Source organism: Gigantopelta aegis, chromosome 1, assembly GCF_016097555.1.
Source record: "Gigantopelta aegis isolate Gae_Host chromosome 1, Gae_host_genome, whole genome shotgun sequence".
NCBI classification, from domain to species: domain Eukaryota; kingdom Metazoa; phylum Mollusca; class Gastropoda; order Neomphalida; family Peltospiridae; genus Gigantopelta; species Gigantopelta aegis.
In genome coordinates, this window is record NC_054699.1 from 30,001,032 (window position 1) to 30,019,464 (window position 18,433).

The 18,433-nt window shown below is 38.8% G+C and overlaps 1 protein-coding gene across 1 annotated transcript in view; it reads left to right on the forward strand.

The window, feature by feature from the left end:
- The first annotated feature begins 5,539 nt into the window (after positions 1-5,539).
- Positions 5,540-18,433, forward strand: part of LOC121373465 (fibronectin type-III domain-containing protein 3A-like) — a 143,102-nt gene continuing 130,208 nt past the window's right edge. The window contains exon 1 of the mRNA XM_041500133.1: positions 5,540-5,989. Coding sequence (XP_041356067.1) covers positions 5,581-5,989 — 409 coding nt within the window. The 5' untranslated portion in view covers positions 5,540-5,580. The remainder of the gene's footprint in view (positions 5,990-18,433) is intronic.

Below are 18,433 nucleotides of genomic sequence, written 5' to 3' on the forward strand. Positions count from 1 at the left end.
CATGTTCATTTCCCGCGATCACGATCTGCATGCGTGCTCACGACCATAGGTACAAAATTAACAAAGACAAAGGAAATAACCGAAACTGCAGTTAGGTATTCATTGATGCAAACAACTATTGCTTTTCTACAAATTTACATCAAGATTTACTTCTGTGTAACTGTACTGTTTAATGTCCGCAACGATGTCTCTTGACACGTGGGTGTCAGCTGACTCTGAAGCGTGACGTATATTACGCCAAGAGCTTTCCTCAGTTCAGCCAACGAACGTTCTTCCTAATGTTCGTGAACTATTTGATTGGTATCTGTCGTGTCCATTTGGTTTAATGTGAAGCACACAAACCAGTGTAGTGAACGTTTTGTTTTCGCTCGGTCTGGCTGAACTCAGCCCTTGGGATAACCTGTACCACGTGACCAGCACAAGCCCGCCGACAATTAAAACGCTGCGATCATTGGACCTCAAAGTGAACATCTAAAGAATTGCAGAGATACCAAATGGAAGTGTGATAATGTGTGGTGAATGACGTTACGGATCACAGCTCCATTGTTTTGTATACATGTTACAAATTAAGCCGACACGGTCCTGCAGTTAAGGCGCTTACCAGACATGAAGGCGCTTACTTGGCTGGCTAAGGGAGCACGGGCGGTGTCGGCTTATCACTCTAGGGAAACCCCTGATCCATCCATCCATCTATCCTTCCTGGCCTTGAAATTATGGAATATTTTTCAAAATTTTGCTGAAGTTGTAAAAATGTATCATGACGTAATGTATATATTTTGAGATTCCCATCTCCTAATCTTAAAGCTTCCGATATGAAATCTGGAATATTCACAGAAACTCAGAATCCTGGTAAGTGTGCAGCCTGCCACTGACCACATAAAGTACACGGATCCCAGGTGGTTAATCTCTTTGACAAGATCAATATTCAGAGAAAACAGATTTGCTTGATTCCTGTATCCGAGTCGGCTAATGAAGAAGATTTGTGTTTTCTTGTCCTGACACCACTAATCAACAATCGGGCTGTGTTGTTTTTTCTGTGTGTGTGCATCAACACTCTGATGTGTTGTCACAGTCGGTAAATCACCTTCTTCAAACCAGCTTGAACTCCCTGCGCTCTGGTCATTTCTCGACGGCCAGTTGATGGATTTGGGCCCAATCAGACCACCATACTAGCTGGTGTTAATGTATACAGGGGGTGGGACGTAGCCCGGTGGTATAGTGCTCGCTTGATGCACAGTCAGTCCGGGGTCGATCACTGTCAGTGGGCCCATTGGGATATTTTTCGCTCCAGCCATGCTGTGCACCATGACTGGTGTATCAAAGGCCGTGGTATATGCTATCCTGTCTGTGGGATGGTACATATAAAAGATCCCTTGGTACTAATTGAAAAATGTAGTGGGTTTCTTCTTTGAAGACTATATGTCAAATTTACTAAATGTTTGACATCTAATAGCCGATGATTAATAAATCAATGTGCTCTAGTGGTGTCGTTAAACAAAACAAACTTTCTTTTTTAATATATACAGCAGGAGGTTTTTGCATTGATGCTTTAAAGAAAAGAAAGTTAAAAAACGTTTTTGTTTAATGACACCACTAGAGCACACTGATAATTTCTTGACCGGCAGTTGATGTATTTGGGCCCGGTCAGACCACCATGCACTAGTTGGTATTAATGTATTAAGCAGGTGTGTTTATATTCATGTATCTGGCTTTGATGCTTTAAAGAAAAGAAAGTTGAAAGGTTGGGTTTTTTTGTGTTTTTTTCTCATTTAATGACACCTCTAGAGCACATTGATCATTTTTCAATTAGCAGTTGAAGGATGTGGGCCTAATCAGACCACCACACTGGCAGCATGTGTCTTTACATTCATGCTTTAACAGGAAAATAAGGTTGAAGTTTTGTTTTGTTTAGATATGACTATACCAGATAAAATCCCATAGGCGACCATGTTAACGTTTGTGTTTAAAAACACTATATGTAATATATCAACCAAACTATAACCCATATATATCAGTACTACAACCCCTACTTCAAAATATTAACTGAAAGAAATTCTACCTTTCATGGCTCATTTTCGGTATAACCAGATGTTTCTACAACACCCCTAGTTTCGCACACTATTTGAGTACTTTTTACAGGTACCCCCATACATGTTCCAAGCATAAGGCTACTTAACACAGTGGTACTAGATGAAATAAAATTGCATACATTTTTAGCCCAGATGAAACTAATCTTTTTTTAACAACCAACACACTCACATTTATAACGAATCACAGGACTTCGCTATCTGTGCACCTTGAACTTTGACCTAGCCGGAAATTATTTGGTTTAGTGCTACCTTTAATGACACCACTAAAGCACATTGATCAGCTAGCAGTTGATGGTCCAATCAGACCATCATAGTCGATATAGTTGGTATTAATGTATACAGCAGGCAGAGGGAGCGGAATGTAGCTTAAGCTAGTGGTTGCGTGTCTGCCTGTGAAGCGGTCGGTCATCGGATCGATCCTTCTCAGTAGACCCATTTGCAATTTGGACTATTTTCCGTTCCAACCAGTGGTCTCCACAACTGGTTCATCAAAGGCCATGGTATGTGCTGTCCTGTCTGGGAAAGTGCATATTAAAGACCCCTTGCTGCTTATCGGAAAGAGTAGCCTATGTGGTGGCAGCGGGTTTCCTCTAAAAAAAATATGTCAGAATGACCATGTGTTTGATGTCCAATAACCGATGATAAGATTAAAATCAATGTGCTCTAGAGGCGTCGTTAAATAAAACAAACTTTACTTTGTATACAGCAGGTGATTTTATATGCAATCTTCTGTGTATTTGATGCTAAAAAGAGAAGAAATTTAAAGATTTGTTTTGTTTCACTAGAGCACATTGGTCATTTCTCGAACCAGCAGTTGATGTATTTGGGCCCAGGCAGACCACCATACTGGTATTAATGAATGCAGCAGGTGTCTTTACATTCATGAACCTGTATTTGATTCTTACAAGAAAAGAAAGTTGAAGTTTTGTTTTGTTTAACGACTCCACTAGAGCACATTGATTTATGAATCATCTGCTACTGAATGTGAAACGTGGTAATTCTGATCACATACAAGTGGTCTTCAGAGGAAACTGTACCTTTGACACCCAGTAACCGATGTGTATTTTTGTGCTGGGGTGTCATTAAACATTCATTCATTCTGTGCTGGAGTATTGTTAAAACATTCATTCATTCATTCAGTCATTCAGTCATTCAGTCATATAATGTGATTGACTCTGCCTCTGTGAGTCAACACTATATTTTAAGTCATATAATCAGTTTGACCCTGCCTCTATAAGTCAACTGTCTTACACACACTGTATATATCAAGTCATATAATCCATTTAACCATGCCTCTGGTAGGTCGTCTACCTTACACATGCTGTATACTTCAAGTCAAGTCATATAATCCATTTGACCCTGCCTCATAGGTCAACTACCTTGCACATGCTATATATTTCAAGTCATACAATCCATTTGACCCTGCCTCTGATAGGTCAACTACCTTGCACATGCTGTATACTTCAAGTCATATAATCCATTTGACCCTGCCTCTCAGAGGTCAATTACCTTGCATATGCTGTATATTTCATGCCTTGGTCAACTACCTTGCACATGCTGTATACTTCGTCATATAATCCATTTGACCCTGCCTCTGGTGATAGATCAACTACCTTCTACATATTGTATAGTTCAAGTCATATAATCTATTTGACCCTGCCTCTGATAGGTCATCTACCTTACACATGCTGTATACTTCAAGTCATATAATCCATTTGACCCTGCCTCTCAGAGGTCAATTACCTTGCATATGCTGTATATTTCATGTCATATAATCCATTTGACCCTGCCTATCGTAGGTCAACTACCTTGCACATGCTGTATACTTCGTCATATAATCCATTTGACCCTGCCTCTGGTGATAGATCAACTACCTTCTACATGTTGTATATTTCAAGTCATATAATCTATTTGACCCTGCCTCTGATAGGTCATCTACCTTACACATGCTGTATACTTCAAGTCATATAATCCATTTGACCCTGCCTCTCAGAGGTCAATTACCTTGCACATGCTGTATATTTCATGTCATATAATCCATTTGACCCTGCCTATCGTAGGTCAACTACCTTGCACATGCTGTATACTTCGTCATATAATCCATTTAACCCTGCCTCTGGTGATAGATCAACTATCTTCCACATGTTGTATATTTCAAGTCATATAATCTATTTGACCCTGCCTCTGATAGGTCATCTACCTTACACATGCTGTATACTTCAAGTCATATAATCCATTTGACCCTGCCTCTCAGAGGTCAATTACCTTGCACATGCTGTATATTTCATGTCATATAATCCATTTGACCCTGCCTATCGTAGGTCAACTACCTTGCACATGCTGTATACTTCGTCATATAATCCATTTAACCCTGCCTCTGGTGATAGATCAACTATCTTCCACATGTTGTATATTTCAAGTCATATAATCTATTTGACCCTGCCTCTGATAGGTCATCTACTTTGCAGTGTTGTATATTTCAAGTCATATAATCCATTTGACTCTCCCTCTGGTGATACGTTAACTGCCTTGTAACTCTGCCTTTAAACAATTCCGCCGTAGCTAATTGTGTGTGCTTTTGTCGCAAGCTGAATGTAAATCAATAAACTATTATAAATGTGCAGGTACGTTATTTGTGGAGAAAGGGTAGTGCAGGATATTTCTAATTAACCCTTATAGCATGTCAGTAAAGGGTTACATACATTATTTTATTATGAAGATAAATCCAGGTATGTCCAGATAAATTAAAACTACATGTATATAACAAATAATTTTGACGAAGGCAAAAAGAAAACATCTTTTATGATTTTTGTCTTACCTTTTTCGAAGTGAAAAGGCGAGATATACAATATAGGCATTACTTTTCTAACTGTCGGGATGTAGCCCAGTGGTAATGAGCTCACTTGATGCACTGTCGGTGTTGGGATCGATTCCCGTCAGTGGGCCCATTGGGTATTTCTCATTCCAGCCAGTGCACCACGACTGGTATATCAAAGGAATGTGATATGTGCTATCCTCTGTGGGATGGTGCATATAAAAGATTCCTTGCTGCTAATGGAAAAATGTAGCAGGTTTTCTCCCTAAGACTATACGTCAAATTACCAAACGTTTGACATCCTGTAGCCGATAATTAAAAAATCTTTGTGCTCTAATGGTGTCATTAAACGAAACACTTTTTAAAAAACTTTTCTGATGATGATGGCGGCATTAACGTTTGTATTAAAAGTGTAATATTAAGTTTCTCATTTAGATAATATTCTCACATTGACAAACTACATGTGTATAATTCCTATGTCAGTGAAACTTGGTTTATAGTTGCACCTGTGGATGTTCATCACTGTGCATCAGAAAAGTTTATGGTAGGTGAGACCTTTAATTCTGCAGAATTCTTATCATTAAAAACTTGCAAAACATTAAAATACGGATGCTTTGTTTTTTTTGCAGAAAAATATTGTTACGGCACGACCAAGAAGGGGAAAGCCTTTCTAAAATGGCTGAAAACAAGGATGCTAATCAGAATTGTAACCACGGCAACGGAGTGCCATGCGTAACTCAAGAAAATGGACACCTGAGTTGTGACGAATCGGTTATTAAGAATGGAATAAGTTCCGAAGACACCATCACAGACGCTGCCCCTGCTGCTACTCCGCCGCAGTCTGTGCAATCAAACAGAGTTAACTCCCCTACCAATGTATCGCGACCTCACGTTAACCATCGGACGGGCTCCCCAACGAACTATACGGGAAGTACCGCGCACACCACGTCTGCACGCGAGGAGGCCAGTTCGCCGATGGGCAGTCAGAATTCGCCGCCCAACCACCAACACGTGGTACACGTTCATGTGAACCCGGGAGAGACGTTTTCTGTGCGGCTCGGTGATCAGATTCAACATATTCAAGGTGAGTCTTTTTTTTTTCTGACCAGAAGTTTTCGTCTGTGCTTTAAAAAAAATCTTTTAATTCCAGGTCTTCATTTTAGGGGAGCTGGGCCCATTCCACGAAGTGATCTTAGCCCTGAGATAATTTTTAAGTGCATTACTGCCTTATGGGCTAAAGGTGATCTTAGCCCTAAGATCATCTCTAAGTGCATTACTGCCTTATGGGCTAAAGGTGATCTTAACCCTAAGATCATCTCTAAGTGCATTTCTGCCTTATGAGCTAAAGGTGATCTTAGTCAAGATCGCTTCATAGAACAGGGACCTGGACTCTTGCTTATAAATACAACTTTAGAGTCTAGACTGCAATATCTAATGACATCATACACATGCAATTTGTATGGCATTTTATAAGCACGGGGCACAAAACATAAGCCTAGTTTTGCACATAAACGTAAATCAATTCTTATTCCTATCATAGTACAACAAATATCGTTTCAAGTACACATATTTCATTTTCTTTTTTTAATTAAAATGCTCCATGATGTAATTTTCCATGTGAAATAGATGCCAAACACGCATGGGCGTATGGGGACTCTTTGATTTAGGGGGGCTGGAGGGGTTGATTTGCCCGAAAAAATTTTACACAGATAAAAACTGCCTGAATTTTCCCCACTGTTTCCCCCCCCCCCCCCCCCCCCCCCCCACCGGTCGTACGCCCATGTAAACACGTGTAAACGTATGCCTGGTATAACTGCTAGTTGCAGACGTAAACTTGGCCCCTGGGTCAGATACTTAGAAATACCTTTTTCTTGCCCAAACATGGAATGCATGGTGTTTTCTGGACTTTCCTTTCATCGTTTTTGCTTGTATGTGTTGTTATGATGCTTATTGTTTTCCTTATTTGAAAATGTTTTCATGATGAATTATTATCAAGAGAGCAGTTTATATATTGTTCTCTTACTTTTACCAAATGAAAATACCTGAATCCAGATTGAAGATTTCAAAGGTAAAATTAAAACCAAGCGTTCTGCGCATGCGTACAGGGAAAGAACATCAGTATGTAACTGTTGCAGTATGTACAGATTAATGTCAAATAGTATTTCTGTTACATTCGTTGGTATTGTGAGATCTTCCAATTCTGATGATTACAAATGTATTTGTTGATGTATCAAAATGACAATACCCGTATTTTATGTATTTTGCTTAATTCCAATTACGATTCAAGCACGTTTTCCTGGACATAGACCTCAACTTTTCATGAATGCATGTACAATGAAACATATCTAAAACCGGATATTTATCTGATTTAGACAGGATCCTGTGTTTAAAAGGTCACACTTTAGAATTTAGTAAAATTCGGAGCCATGAACCTTAACCGGTTTTGACAGGATTCTGGTTTGTTCAGGATCCGGTTTAGACAGATTTAACTATATACATTTGTATCTACACGTACTTAACATATTAGTTTGTCTTCATTCACCCTCCCCAACTCTTGTGGTCAGTTCTGGAACAGTCCATGTAGTGGTTTGTGGGGAAAACTCCAAGAAAAAAGAAAATTTGGTTTAATGGTCCTGCACCTTTACATTAAGTTATGCACTTATTGGCGATTGGAACTCTCGACATCACCTGTACTTACATATAGGTTTGTACTCCTAAAACTTTAGGACTTTGAGAAGTGGAAATGACATGATAAAGACATGTTTGTGAGGTGCATGGTGTGGATTTCATGACTTTATTACTGATACTCTGTCATATTTTATGACATTATTACCGATTCTTCAACATATTTTGTTTTGTTTGATACCCAGTATAGCTGCTGTATATTTTGTTAAACATCCATCCATTCATTCATTCATTCATTCATTCATTCATTCATTCATTCATTATACTTTTTTTTTCGTGCTTAAATACCATTGGATTAAGGTTCAGGTATGCTGTCCTGGGCACACACCTCGGCTATTTAGGCTGTCTGTCCAGGGCAATGGATTAGTGCTTAGTTGTTAGTTCTTATTGAGAGAGAAGTTGGTGTAGTGGCTTACATCTACCCATTAAATTGTTTAAACTTGATCTTGGATGCAGTTGATACCAGGATGCGAACCCAGCACCTATCAACCTTAAATCTTGTGATACCCATTGAGTTGTTAAACTCACTCTGGATGGAAGCCGATACCGGGATCTCAACCCAGTATTTACCAGCCTTAAATCTTGTGGTACTCATTGAGTCATTAAAACACTCTGGTTGGCATCTGGTACCAGGATGCGAACCCAGTACCTACCAGCCTTAAATCTTGTGATACCCATTGAGTCGTTATGCTTACTTTGTATGGGAGCAGATACCGGGATGTGAACCCAGTATCTACCAGCCTTAAGTTTGCCTCCGGCTTAACCACTACACCACCCCTGCAGTGTAGTTGTGTTGTTGTTGTAGCAGATCCCAGTTCTTGGCTTTCTGTATTGTTAATGCAGCATGTCTAATTGATTCTTCCTCCAGTGGTGGCTGGCCGTGTGTGTATGTGTGTGTGTATGTGTGTGTGCCTGGCATCACTTGAGTTGGTGGAGAATCAACCCGACTCCTGTTTATCACTGTTTACCAAGGTTCCAACCTCGTGTAGACCTGGCTGTTTATGTCTGGAAGTACAGGAATGCTTCCCCAGCCACACCTCCGTGTATTGTTTGATTAGCAGCTATCAGATGTCAAACTGATCAGGTCGGATGTATCATACAGACAGTTTTATGTTCTGTGGCTGACATTGTCTCTAGGTCTGACATTTATATATATATATACTGATCCAAGGATCGAAATAAATTTTGTGGAATGCAGAGATGGACGTTTTTCGGATTTATCCGGAATTCCAATTTTTTTATTATTGTTTTGACAGTGTTTCTAGTGGGGTTTTTAATGTTTGTCCAAAATTTTCAATAATTCTCTATCCAAAACTAAACCATATGGTTTTGGCTGATGTTTTGCATAAATTCTGAATGGAGATTACCATTTTAGACTGTTGTGCAACCCTAACCCTATGGCCAGTCTCAGTACCCAATCACCTAAACAGGGCCTCCACGACTCCAAAATGTTGAACTCGAGTACTCGAGGGTCAAACTCGACCGGGACCTAAGTACCCGATACTAGATAATAATGAGACTAAGGAATAAAGTAAAATAGCATTATGTATCTTAATTCCAACACTGAACATGGATTCCAAATCATGCCATTGTATTGCATTCCATACATTCGACTTTTGTTTTCCCTCCATGTCTTACAGCCGTATAATGTAACTGGCAGGAAGCATATGGCAAAATGATGTAAAATTAAAAAATTTAATCAGAGTGCACTTCCTTTCATGGTACTTGAATTCTACGAACGGACTCGAGTCTTGCTAGACTCTGCCCGTGTCTGAAAAAAAAGAAGAAAGAAATGTTTTATTTAATGACACACTCAACACATTTTATTTACGGTTATATGGCGTCAGACATATGGTTAAGGACCACACAGATTTTGAGAGGAAACCCGCTGTCGCCACTACTTGGGCTACTCTTTCCGATTAGCAGCAAGGGATCTTTTATTTGCGCTTCCCACAGGCAGGACAGCACAAACCATGGCCTTTGTTGAACCAGTTATGGATCACTGGTCGGTGTAAGTGGTTTACACCTACCCATTGGGCCTTGCGGAGCACTCACTCAGGGTTTGGAGTCGGTATCTGGATTAAAAAGCCCATGCCTCGACTGGGATCCGAACCCAGTACCTACCAGCCTGTAGACCGATGGCCTAACCACGACGCCACCGAGGCCGGTACCCATGTCTGAGTACTCGAGTACTCGTGGAGACCTTACTGCTGAAACCACAAACATACATGAACATTTCACAGTAATCGCAAACATACATGAACATTATACAGTAATTGCAGGTTATTATTCAAGATTATCTCATTTGCTATTTATCTCAAGATTCTGTTATGTTTTTATTCCATAATCAAGGATTTATCCAGGCGGTCTGTGGGTCCAAACATACCCCTACCCAAAAGAAAGTGGCACTAAAAATTCACGATTTCTATTGTAAAAATCATCAATATTATGTATTTAATTAAATGTCTGTTGTTATAAAATTTCTGGGCTAGCTCTGGGTGAACAAAATATTTCGCCAAATTATCTATTAAACTTTCTGAAATCAACAGCTATTTTCGTAAAAATGTCAATTATTACATGGAATTATTTCGCCAAATTATCTATTAAACTTTCTGAAATCGACAGCTATTTTCGTAAAAATGTCAATTATTACATGGAATTATTTCGCCAAATTATCTATTAAACTTTCTGAAATCAACAGCTATTTTCTTTAAAATGTCAATTATTACATGGAATTATTTCGCCAAATTATCTATTAAACTTTCTGAAATCGACAGCTATTTTCGTAAAAATGTCAATTATTACATGGAATTATTTCGCCAAATTAAAATAAAATTCACCAACTGCTTTCAAACTTCGCAGTTGGCGAATTTGGCGAATACCACAGCTAACCCTGTAAATAATTTAACAGTGGTGTACTGCATCATTCGGTGCCCTGAAAAAATATCCAAAGTATGATTTACTTGCGCTAATTTTCCCAATCCCATTAGACATGGGACCATATGGCAAAATATCCTGGATAAATCTCTCATAATACTTTATTTACATCTCAGAGATCCTAATATTATTTCACACACTATCCCAAACCTTCCCCATACCCCATCAAGTGTTACGTTATGCAGGCTATTTTGTTTCCGTAACAGGACATGTTTATAGGATATTAAACGAGCTTCCATTTCTTATCATGTTTATGTCCCGAGTGAAATAATTTTCAATTGTCACAAGCTTTAGTGACAATAAAAATGATTTCACGAGGGACATAAACATGATACGAAATGGTAGCGAGTTTAATATCCTATTTATTACCCATAATCGATCTTAATTTATATCACTCATCTCGTTTCGTTGACGTTCCTTAAGGTTGTAGTGTGCCAGTTGATGACGTCATCGTGTTACGTCAAAAGTGTTACGTCCCACTTGACATTCTAGTGGGATATATCACTTTGATATGTACCAAGATATTTGTAACCATATGGGTTAATAATTCGTTTTATTATCCACATATTCCAACATAAAAGGGTTAATAAAAACCATATGAAACACACATGTATGTAATAACAAGTGTAATGACATCATTTTGGAAAGTGACATCATAACATGGCGTCGCTTACCCAGTCCTAGCTCAGACTGTGTATGTGAAATATGGTGTCATTTTGTTGTCTTCTAGTTGTGGTTAAAACATTTTAAGATGGTCCATGTTATCATAACAAAAATTAACAATAATAATATGGATATTTAAGAAATTACTACACTCGCATGTACAGACTTTTTACAAAAATTGTGTCAGGATTCATGTATTAGCCTTGCTCTCGCTGGGGCAATTAAAAAATCCCGACACTCTATTCATAAAACCACCATTTCCCGCCAATCCCCGCCATTTTCTGCCATTCTCCACCTTTCTGCACCATTCCCCACCATTCTCCACCATTTTCCCATTCTCCACCATTCTCCCCCATTCCCCACCATTCTCCACCATTCTCCACCATTTTCCCATTCTCCACCATTCCCCACCATTCTCCACCATTCTCCACCATTCCCCTCCATTATCCTCCATTCTTCACCATTCCCCACCATTATCCACCATTCCCCACCATTCTCCACCATTTTCCACCATTCCCCAAAGACTATGTTGTTTTATATTCCCAATATTCTCCACCATTCCCCACCATTCTCCACCATTTTCCACCATTCCCCAAAGGCTATGTTGTTTTATATTCCCAATATTGGACTAAAAAAAATTAAATCGGAATGTAAATAAAACATTTGTATTAATATTATATAAAGATATAGTTTGAAAACGATACGTAACACTTGACAAACACCACTTCCATCACCCTTGCTAACATTTCATAATATATTTTGGGCTATTCTATTAATTCATACCACATTCATAAGATGTTTTTGAAATAAAACTGAAAATCCTCTTTTTGGGGGGGGGGGGGGGTCTAAAATTTCTAAAGTCAAAGCCCATGGGCGTCAAGTCAGATTTAAAAAATAAACCCCTGTAAATGAATTCATGTACACATACAAACACATAATCTTAATGTCATTGACAATCACTATCTTGCCATAAGAGCTATGAACATGGGCTATAAACTGCCCGCCATCACTCGGTGTGAGTGTAGACGTTACTCATACGTATTGGTCAGTTGATAATATCCACGTTGTAGCTGGACCGCAGAGTGGTCTATAAATATATTTGATTGGTTGCTGAAGTATTTTCGAAGTACGCTGTACAGTGTATTGATCGACCGGTGAGATTAACTTGATTCGACACAACTGTATCGCAATAACCTATGTTTTCTATTGTCGATTCTTCGAACTTCAACTTGAGGGTGTTTCTCGCTCGATTGACGGGAATGCCGTGGATAAGCTCAAACTCAAAAGGGGATGTCCCATTATGGATGTTACTTGAAGCCATGTGGATGTTCCTTAAACCGTTGGCAATCAGAATGATTGTTTGTCCATTGCCATAGCAACCGATTGCTTAAACAAAGTTAAAGTTTGTTTTGTTTAACGACACCACTAGAGCACATTCAGTTATTAATCATCGGCTGTTGCATGTCAAACTTTTGGTAATTTTGACATATATAGTCTTAGAGAGGAAACCCGCTACATTTTTCCGTTAGTGACAAAGGATCTTTTATATGCATCATCCTGTAGACAGGATAGCACATACCACAGCCTTTTTTGTACCAGTCGTGGTGCACTGACTGGACGAGAAATAGCGCAATGGGCCCACCGACGGTGATTGACTGCGCATCAAGCGAGCACTTTACCACTGGGCTACTTCCCACCCCCAAGGAAATAAATGAGGAATAATGTTACAAGAAAGAAAGAAAGAAATGTTTGATTTCACGACGCACTCAACAGATTTTATTTATGGTTATGGCGTCAGACATATTTTTAAGGACCACACAGATTTTGAGAGGAAACCCGCTGTCGCCACTACGTGGGCTACTCTTCCGATTAGCAGCAAGGGATCTTTTATTTTCGCTTCCCACAGACAGGATAGCACAAACCATGGCCTTTGTTGAACCAGTTATGGATTACTGGTCAGTGCAAGTCGTTTACACCTACCCATTGAGCCTTGCGGAATACTCACTCAGGGATCCGAACCCAGTACCTACCAGCCTGTAGACCGATGGCCTGCCACGACGCCACCGAGGCTGGTAAATAATGTTACAAATGCACATGGTGACAAATTTAGCAGAATTCTATGCTTCCATGAATTCCACATTTGGTGTCAGAAGCACAAGGTTATCAAATCAAATGGAATCCCAAAATACTTGGATTAATTCTTTAAAATGATTTTTATGAGTCCAATAACACAGGTTTAATGAGAGTTACTTCCCTTTTTGGACTCCCCCTCCCCCCCCCCAAGTGAAGAATAGTAATATTTAAAACTCTAGGTGGCAAACATCTTGTTGTTCAATTCTATTAAAAAAATTAAACATAAAAATATTTATGAGACTTGCCACTTTATAGATTTATTTTCTTGAGACATGTTACAAAAACCATCTTGACCATTTTAAAATATGTTTAACGACACCACAAGAGCACATTGATTGATTTATAAATCATTGGCTATTGGATGTCAGATATTTGGTAAGTCCAAGAGATGAAACTATAGTAGCAAGAAATCTTTTATATGCACTTTCCCACAGACAGGACAGCACAAACCATGGCCTTTGATATACCACTTGTGGTGCACTGGTTGGTTACAAGTACAAAAGGACTGTGACCCTGAAACTCCAAATGAAGGGGCGGGATGTAGCCCAGTGGTAAAATGCTCACTTGATGTGTGTCGGTTTGGGATCGATCCCCGTCGGCGGGCCCATTGGGCTATTTCTCGTTCCAGCCAGTGCACCACAACTGGTATATCAGATACCTTGGTATATGTCTCCTGTCTGTGGGATGGCATATATAAAAGATCCCTTGCTACTAATGGAAAAATGTAGCGGGTTTCTTCTCTAAGACTATATGTCAAAATTACCAAATGTTTGACATCCAATAGCCAATGATTAATAAGTCAATGTGCTCTAGTGGAATTGTTAAACAAAACAAACTTTTTAACTCTAAATGAATTATTCTGTCTCAGTGTTTAGGTGCATATTGTATGAAAGAGACATGTCCGAAATAGACACACTGCACGACATCACAGGTCGATGTCACATTCATATGTGGTGTGGCAACCCTGAATGAAACATCTGTTTTCCCAGACTGGTGCCTGTCCGTATTTTGATGACCCTGAATAGTTGTACACCTCATAATACATGTACTTGACACACTAATAAATGGACATATATTTGACATTAACAAATACAAATATTTAACATATTTAACACCATGAATATAAACAATATTACACACTTTTGTCTTATTTGATGCAATGTGTATCAGTAAGTTTGTTTAGAGGTGAAAAGGTGCAGACATAATGAATGGATGGATGGGTGGAAAGATGGATGAATGGATGGATATATGAATATATGGATAGTTGAATAGATGAATAGATGGATGGATGGATGGATGGATGAATAAATAGATGGATGGATGAATGGATACATGAATGTATGAATAATTGGATGAATATATGGATGGACATATGGTTAGATGAATGACTGGATGAATGAATGTGTGGATGGGAAGGTGGATGGATGGATGGATGGATGAATGAATGTTTAATGACATTCCAACACTCATTTCAAATACATATTACAGGGCTCGAACTTAACAACGGCACTGACAGCAATTGCTGTCATTGAGATATAAATTGCCCTAGGTCAGGAGCATCACTGATGGCACAAAAGTGCCGTGGGTAAAGCTCCTCAATCATAGCAAAATGTTTACACCTGGTGTACATTACCTGCCAGTATATAAAATTAGTACATTTAAAATATGTCTACATACACCAAAATAACCTTTCAGTCGTACATGTATTTATTTGCTGCAAAAGTCTTCTTATTTTCAAATGCCATGGGCAGGCTTGAAACTGCCGTCGGTGAGAGACAAATTCTTAAGTTTAAGCCCTGTATTATACAGAGAAATATTTTGACTTTTGAACTACTCCTACTCTGTACCAGTGCTACACAATGGAACTACCACAGGCCATATCAAATAAATCATAAAAAGTCATTCCATGACAAATAAGAAATCTTAACAGGTGTACTTGTACCTTCAAATTTGGAAGAATGGAAATTATTACGTACCTGTGACATCACACTATTGTTCTAAAGGTAGATTATTAAATTTGCTCAAGAATCTAGAGCTATAAACAATGCAGTTTGACTTCCTTTTTTTTTTTTGGCATTGAGATCATGGATTTGAACCCAGTACCGACTGAACTTGTATGCTGTAAACATAAATACAATGGTTTAGCCCAAGAAGCTATGCCTCTGTATAATTGAATGAACATGTAACTTAAGCCTTATAAACCCTGGTACTTGAGATAGTAATTCATTTAGACAGAATACCATGAAGATTGCCATATATACTAAATTATCTGAAATATTAGATTGCTGTTTTGAGTGTATGTATGTGTACTAATTTTACCCTCTGAAAAAATTGTTGTTGAGAGAAATGTCAGTGCATGGACCCTCATCAAGCTGTGTACTGGGCGAAGATGGTTAGATAGCAGGGTTGCCAAATTATCCAATTGGTTTTTTTTTATATATATATATAACGTGGCTACAACATTTAATATTTGAATACCAGAATTTTCTTTAAATTAGGCAAATTTTCAAGAAAATATTATAAATATCCAAATAGTGGCTAAAATAAAATTATTTCCAGTGTGATCCTGGGGGGGGGGGGGGGGGAGGGAGTGAGGAACATAGCCCAGTGGTAGCACTCTCGTCATGAACAAATGATCTTGGATCGATCCCTATCATTGGGCTATATGAATGTTATTCGTTTCAACCAGTGCTCCACAACTGGTATAACTAAGACATGTAGTGTCCTCTCTGTGGGATGATGCATGTAAAAGAGTTCTTACTGCTAATCAAAAAGAGTAGTCCATGATGGCATGTATCCTGTCTCATTATATGTATGTTCTGATGGTGTATAAAATAAAATGAGTCTAGTGCGTTATTAAATTAAACATTTTCTTCTACAACTGGTATAACAAAAACATGTAGTGTCCTCTCTGTGGGATGATGCATGTAAAAGAGTTCTTGCTGCGAATCGAAAAGAGTAGTCCATGACAGCATGTTTCCTGTCTCGTTATGGCGTATAAAATAAAATGAGTCTAGTGTATTATTAAATTAAATTTTTTCTTCCACAACAGGTATAACAAAGACATGTAGTATCCTCTCTATGGGATGGTGCATGTAAAAGAGTTCTTGCTGCTAATCGAAAAGAGTAGTCCATAACAGCATGTTTCCTGTCTCATTATATGTATGTTCTGATGGCGTATACAATAAAATGAGTGTAGTGTGTGTTATTAAATTAAACATTTTCTTCCACAACAGGTATAACAAAGACATGTACTGTCCTCTCTGTGGGATGGTGCTTCTTGCTGCTAACGAAAAGTAGTCAATGACAAAGTATGTTCATACAATAAAATGTGTAGTGTGTGTTATTAAATTAAACATTTTCTGTATAACAAAGACATGTACTGTCCTCTCTGTGGGATGGTGCATGTAAAAGAGTTCTTGCTGCTAATCGAAAAGAATAGTCCATAACAGCATGTTTCCTGTCTTATTATATGTATGTTCTGATGGCGTATACAATAAAATGAGTGTAGTGTGTGTTATTAAATTAAACATTTTCTTCTACAACTGGTATAACAAAAACATGTAGTGTCCTCTCTGTGGGATGGTGCATGTAAAAGAGTTCTTGCTGCTAATCGAAAAGAATAGTCCATGACAGCATGTTTCCTGTCTTATTATATGTATGTTCTGATGGCGTAAAATGAAATGTCTAGTGTATTATTAAATTAAACATTTCTTCCACAACAGGTATAACAAAAAAGACATGTAGTGTCCTCTCTGTGGGATGGTGCATGTATGTAGTCCATCCTCTCTTATGGGATGGTGCATGTAAAAGAGTTCTTGCTGCTAATCGAAAATAGTAGTCCATAACAGCATGTTTCCTGTCTTATTATCTGTATGTCCTGATGGCGTATACAATAAAATGAGTGTAGTGTGTGTTATTAAATTAAACATTTTCTTCCACAACAGGTATAACAAAGACATGTAGTGTCCTCTCTATGGGATGGTGCATGTAAAAGAGTTCTGGCTGCGAATCGAAAAGAGTAGTCCATGACAGCATGTTTCCTGTCTCATTATGGCGTATAAAATAAAATGAGTCTAATGTGCGTTATTAAATTAAACAGTTTCTTCCTTCCTTGAAAAACCAGCTGCTTCAGCACATGTAACACATTCCCTCCAGTTAACAGGGTGGTTTTTTTCGGTGGACTGATGCCAAGTATTTGAGTTGCCTCCCTTGTTGTTTGTAGGTAATAACATTGCAGATGTTCGGACTGAAGCCGAAAAGATTAATAAAGCAAGGCTTGTGGGAGGTAGGTAGGCAGCCATATGGGAGTGTGCTTTTACGTTAATTGACCCACGAATAAATTGTCTCCTGTGATAAAATCGATATGAATGTGTGTAGGAGGGATGTGTAGTCACCGGTATTGTATTTCCGGCCTGCATTGATTTCCTTGCACACAGTAACATTCAGAGCCAAGTGGCGTATTTCAACGAGGTGGCACCACGCTCACTCAGCTCGTTTGTTCGTTCGTTTGGTCGTTGTGTACAGAAACACCGCCGGAATAATATTAATTTGCTAGAGATATTCTAGTGCTTGATTACCTGATTCGTTAACTAGCTAATAAATGTTAATAGTAATACCGAGGCAGGTCGGCCCCTATGGTGGGGGGGGGGGGGGGGGGATAATGGGACGGTTTGTTTAATGACACGTCAGTACATTGTTTTAGTCAAGAGGCTGTTGAGCAGGGCTCAGTATTTCACAAAAAAAACCACAACTTTTTTTTCCAATTGCGTGGCAGTTACACAGATGTTAAATTCACGTGACGTCAGTCGGTTATGTTGGCAGTCTGGGCCTAGCATTAGTCAAAATCAAACAAACCGACTTTCAGTTAACTATGATTTTTACACACTATGCCCCGTTGTTGAGCAGGATCTGGCTTAGTCGACAGAATACTCACATGAAATGTTTGAGAGGCAGGACGTAGCCCAGTGGTAAACCGTTCACCTGATGTGCGGTCGGTTTGGGATCGATCCCCGTCGGTGGGCCTATTGGGCTGTTTCTCGTTCCAACCAGTGCTCCACGACTAGTATATCAAAAGCTGTGGTATGTGTTATTCTGTCTGTGGGATGAT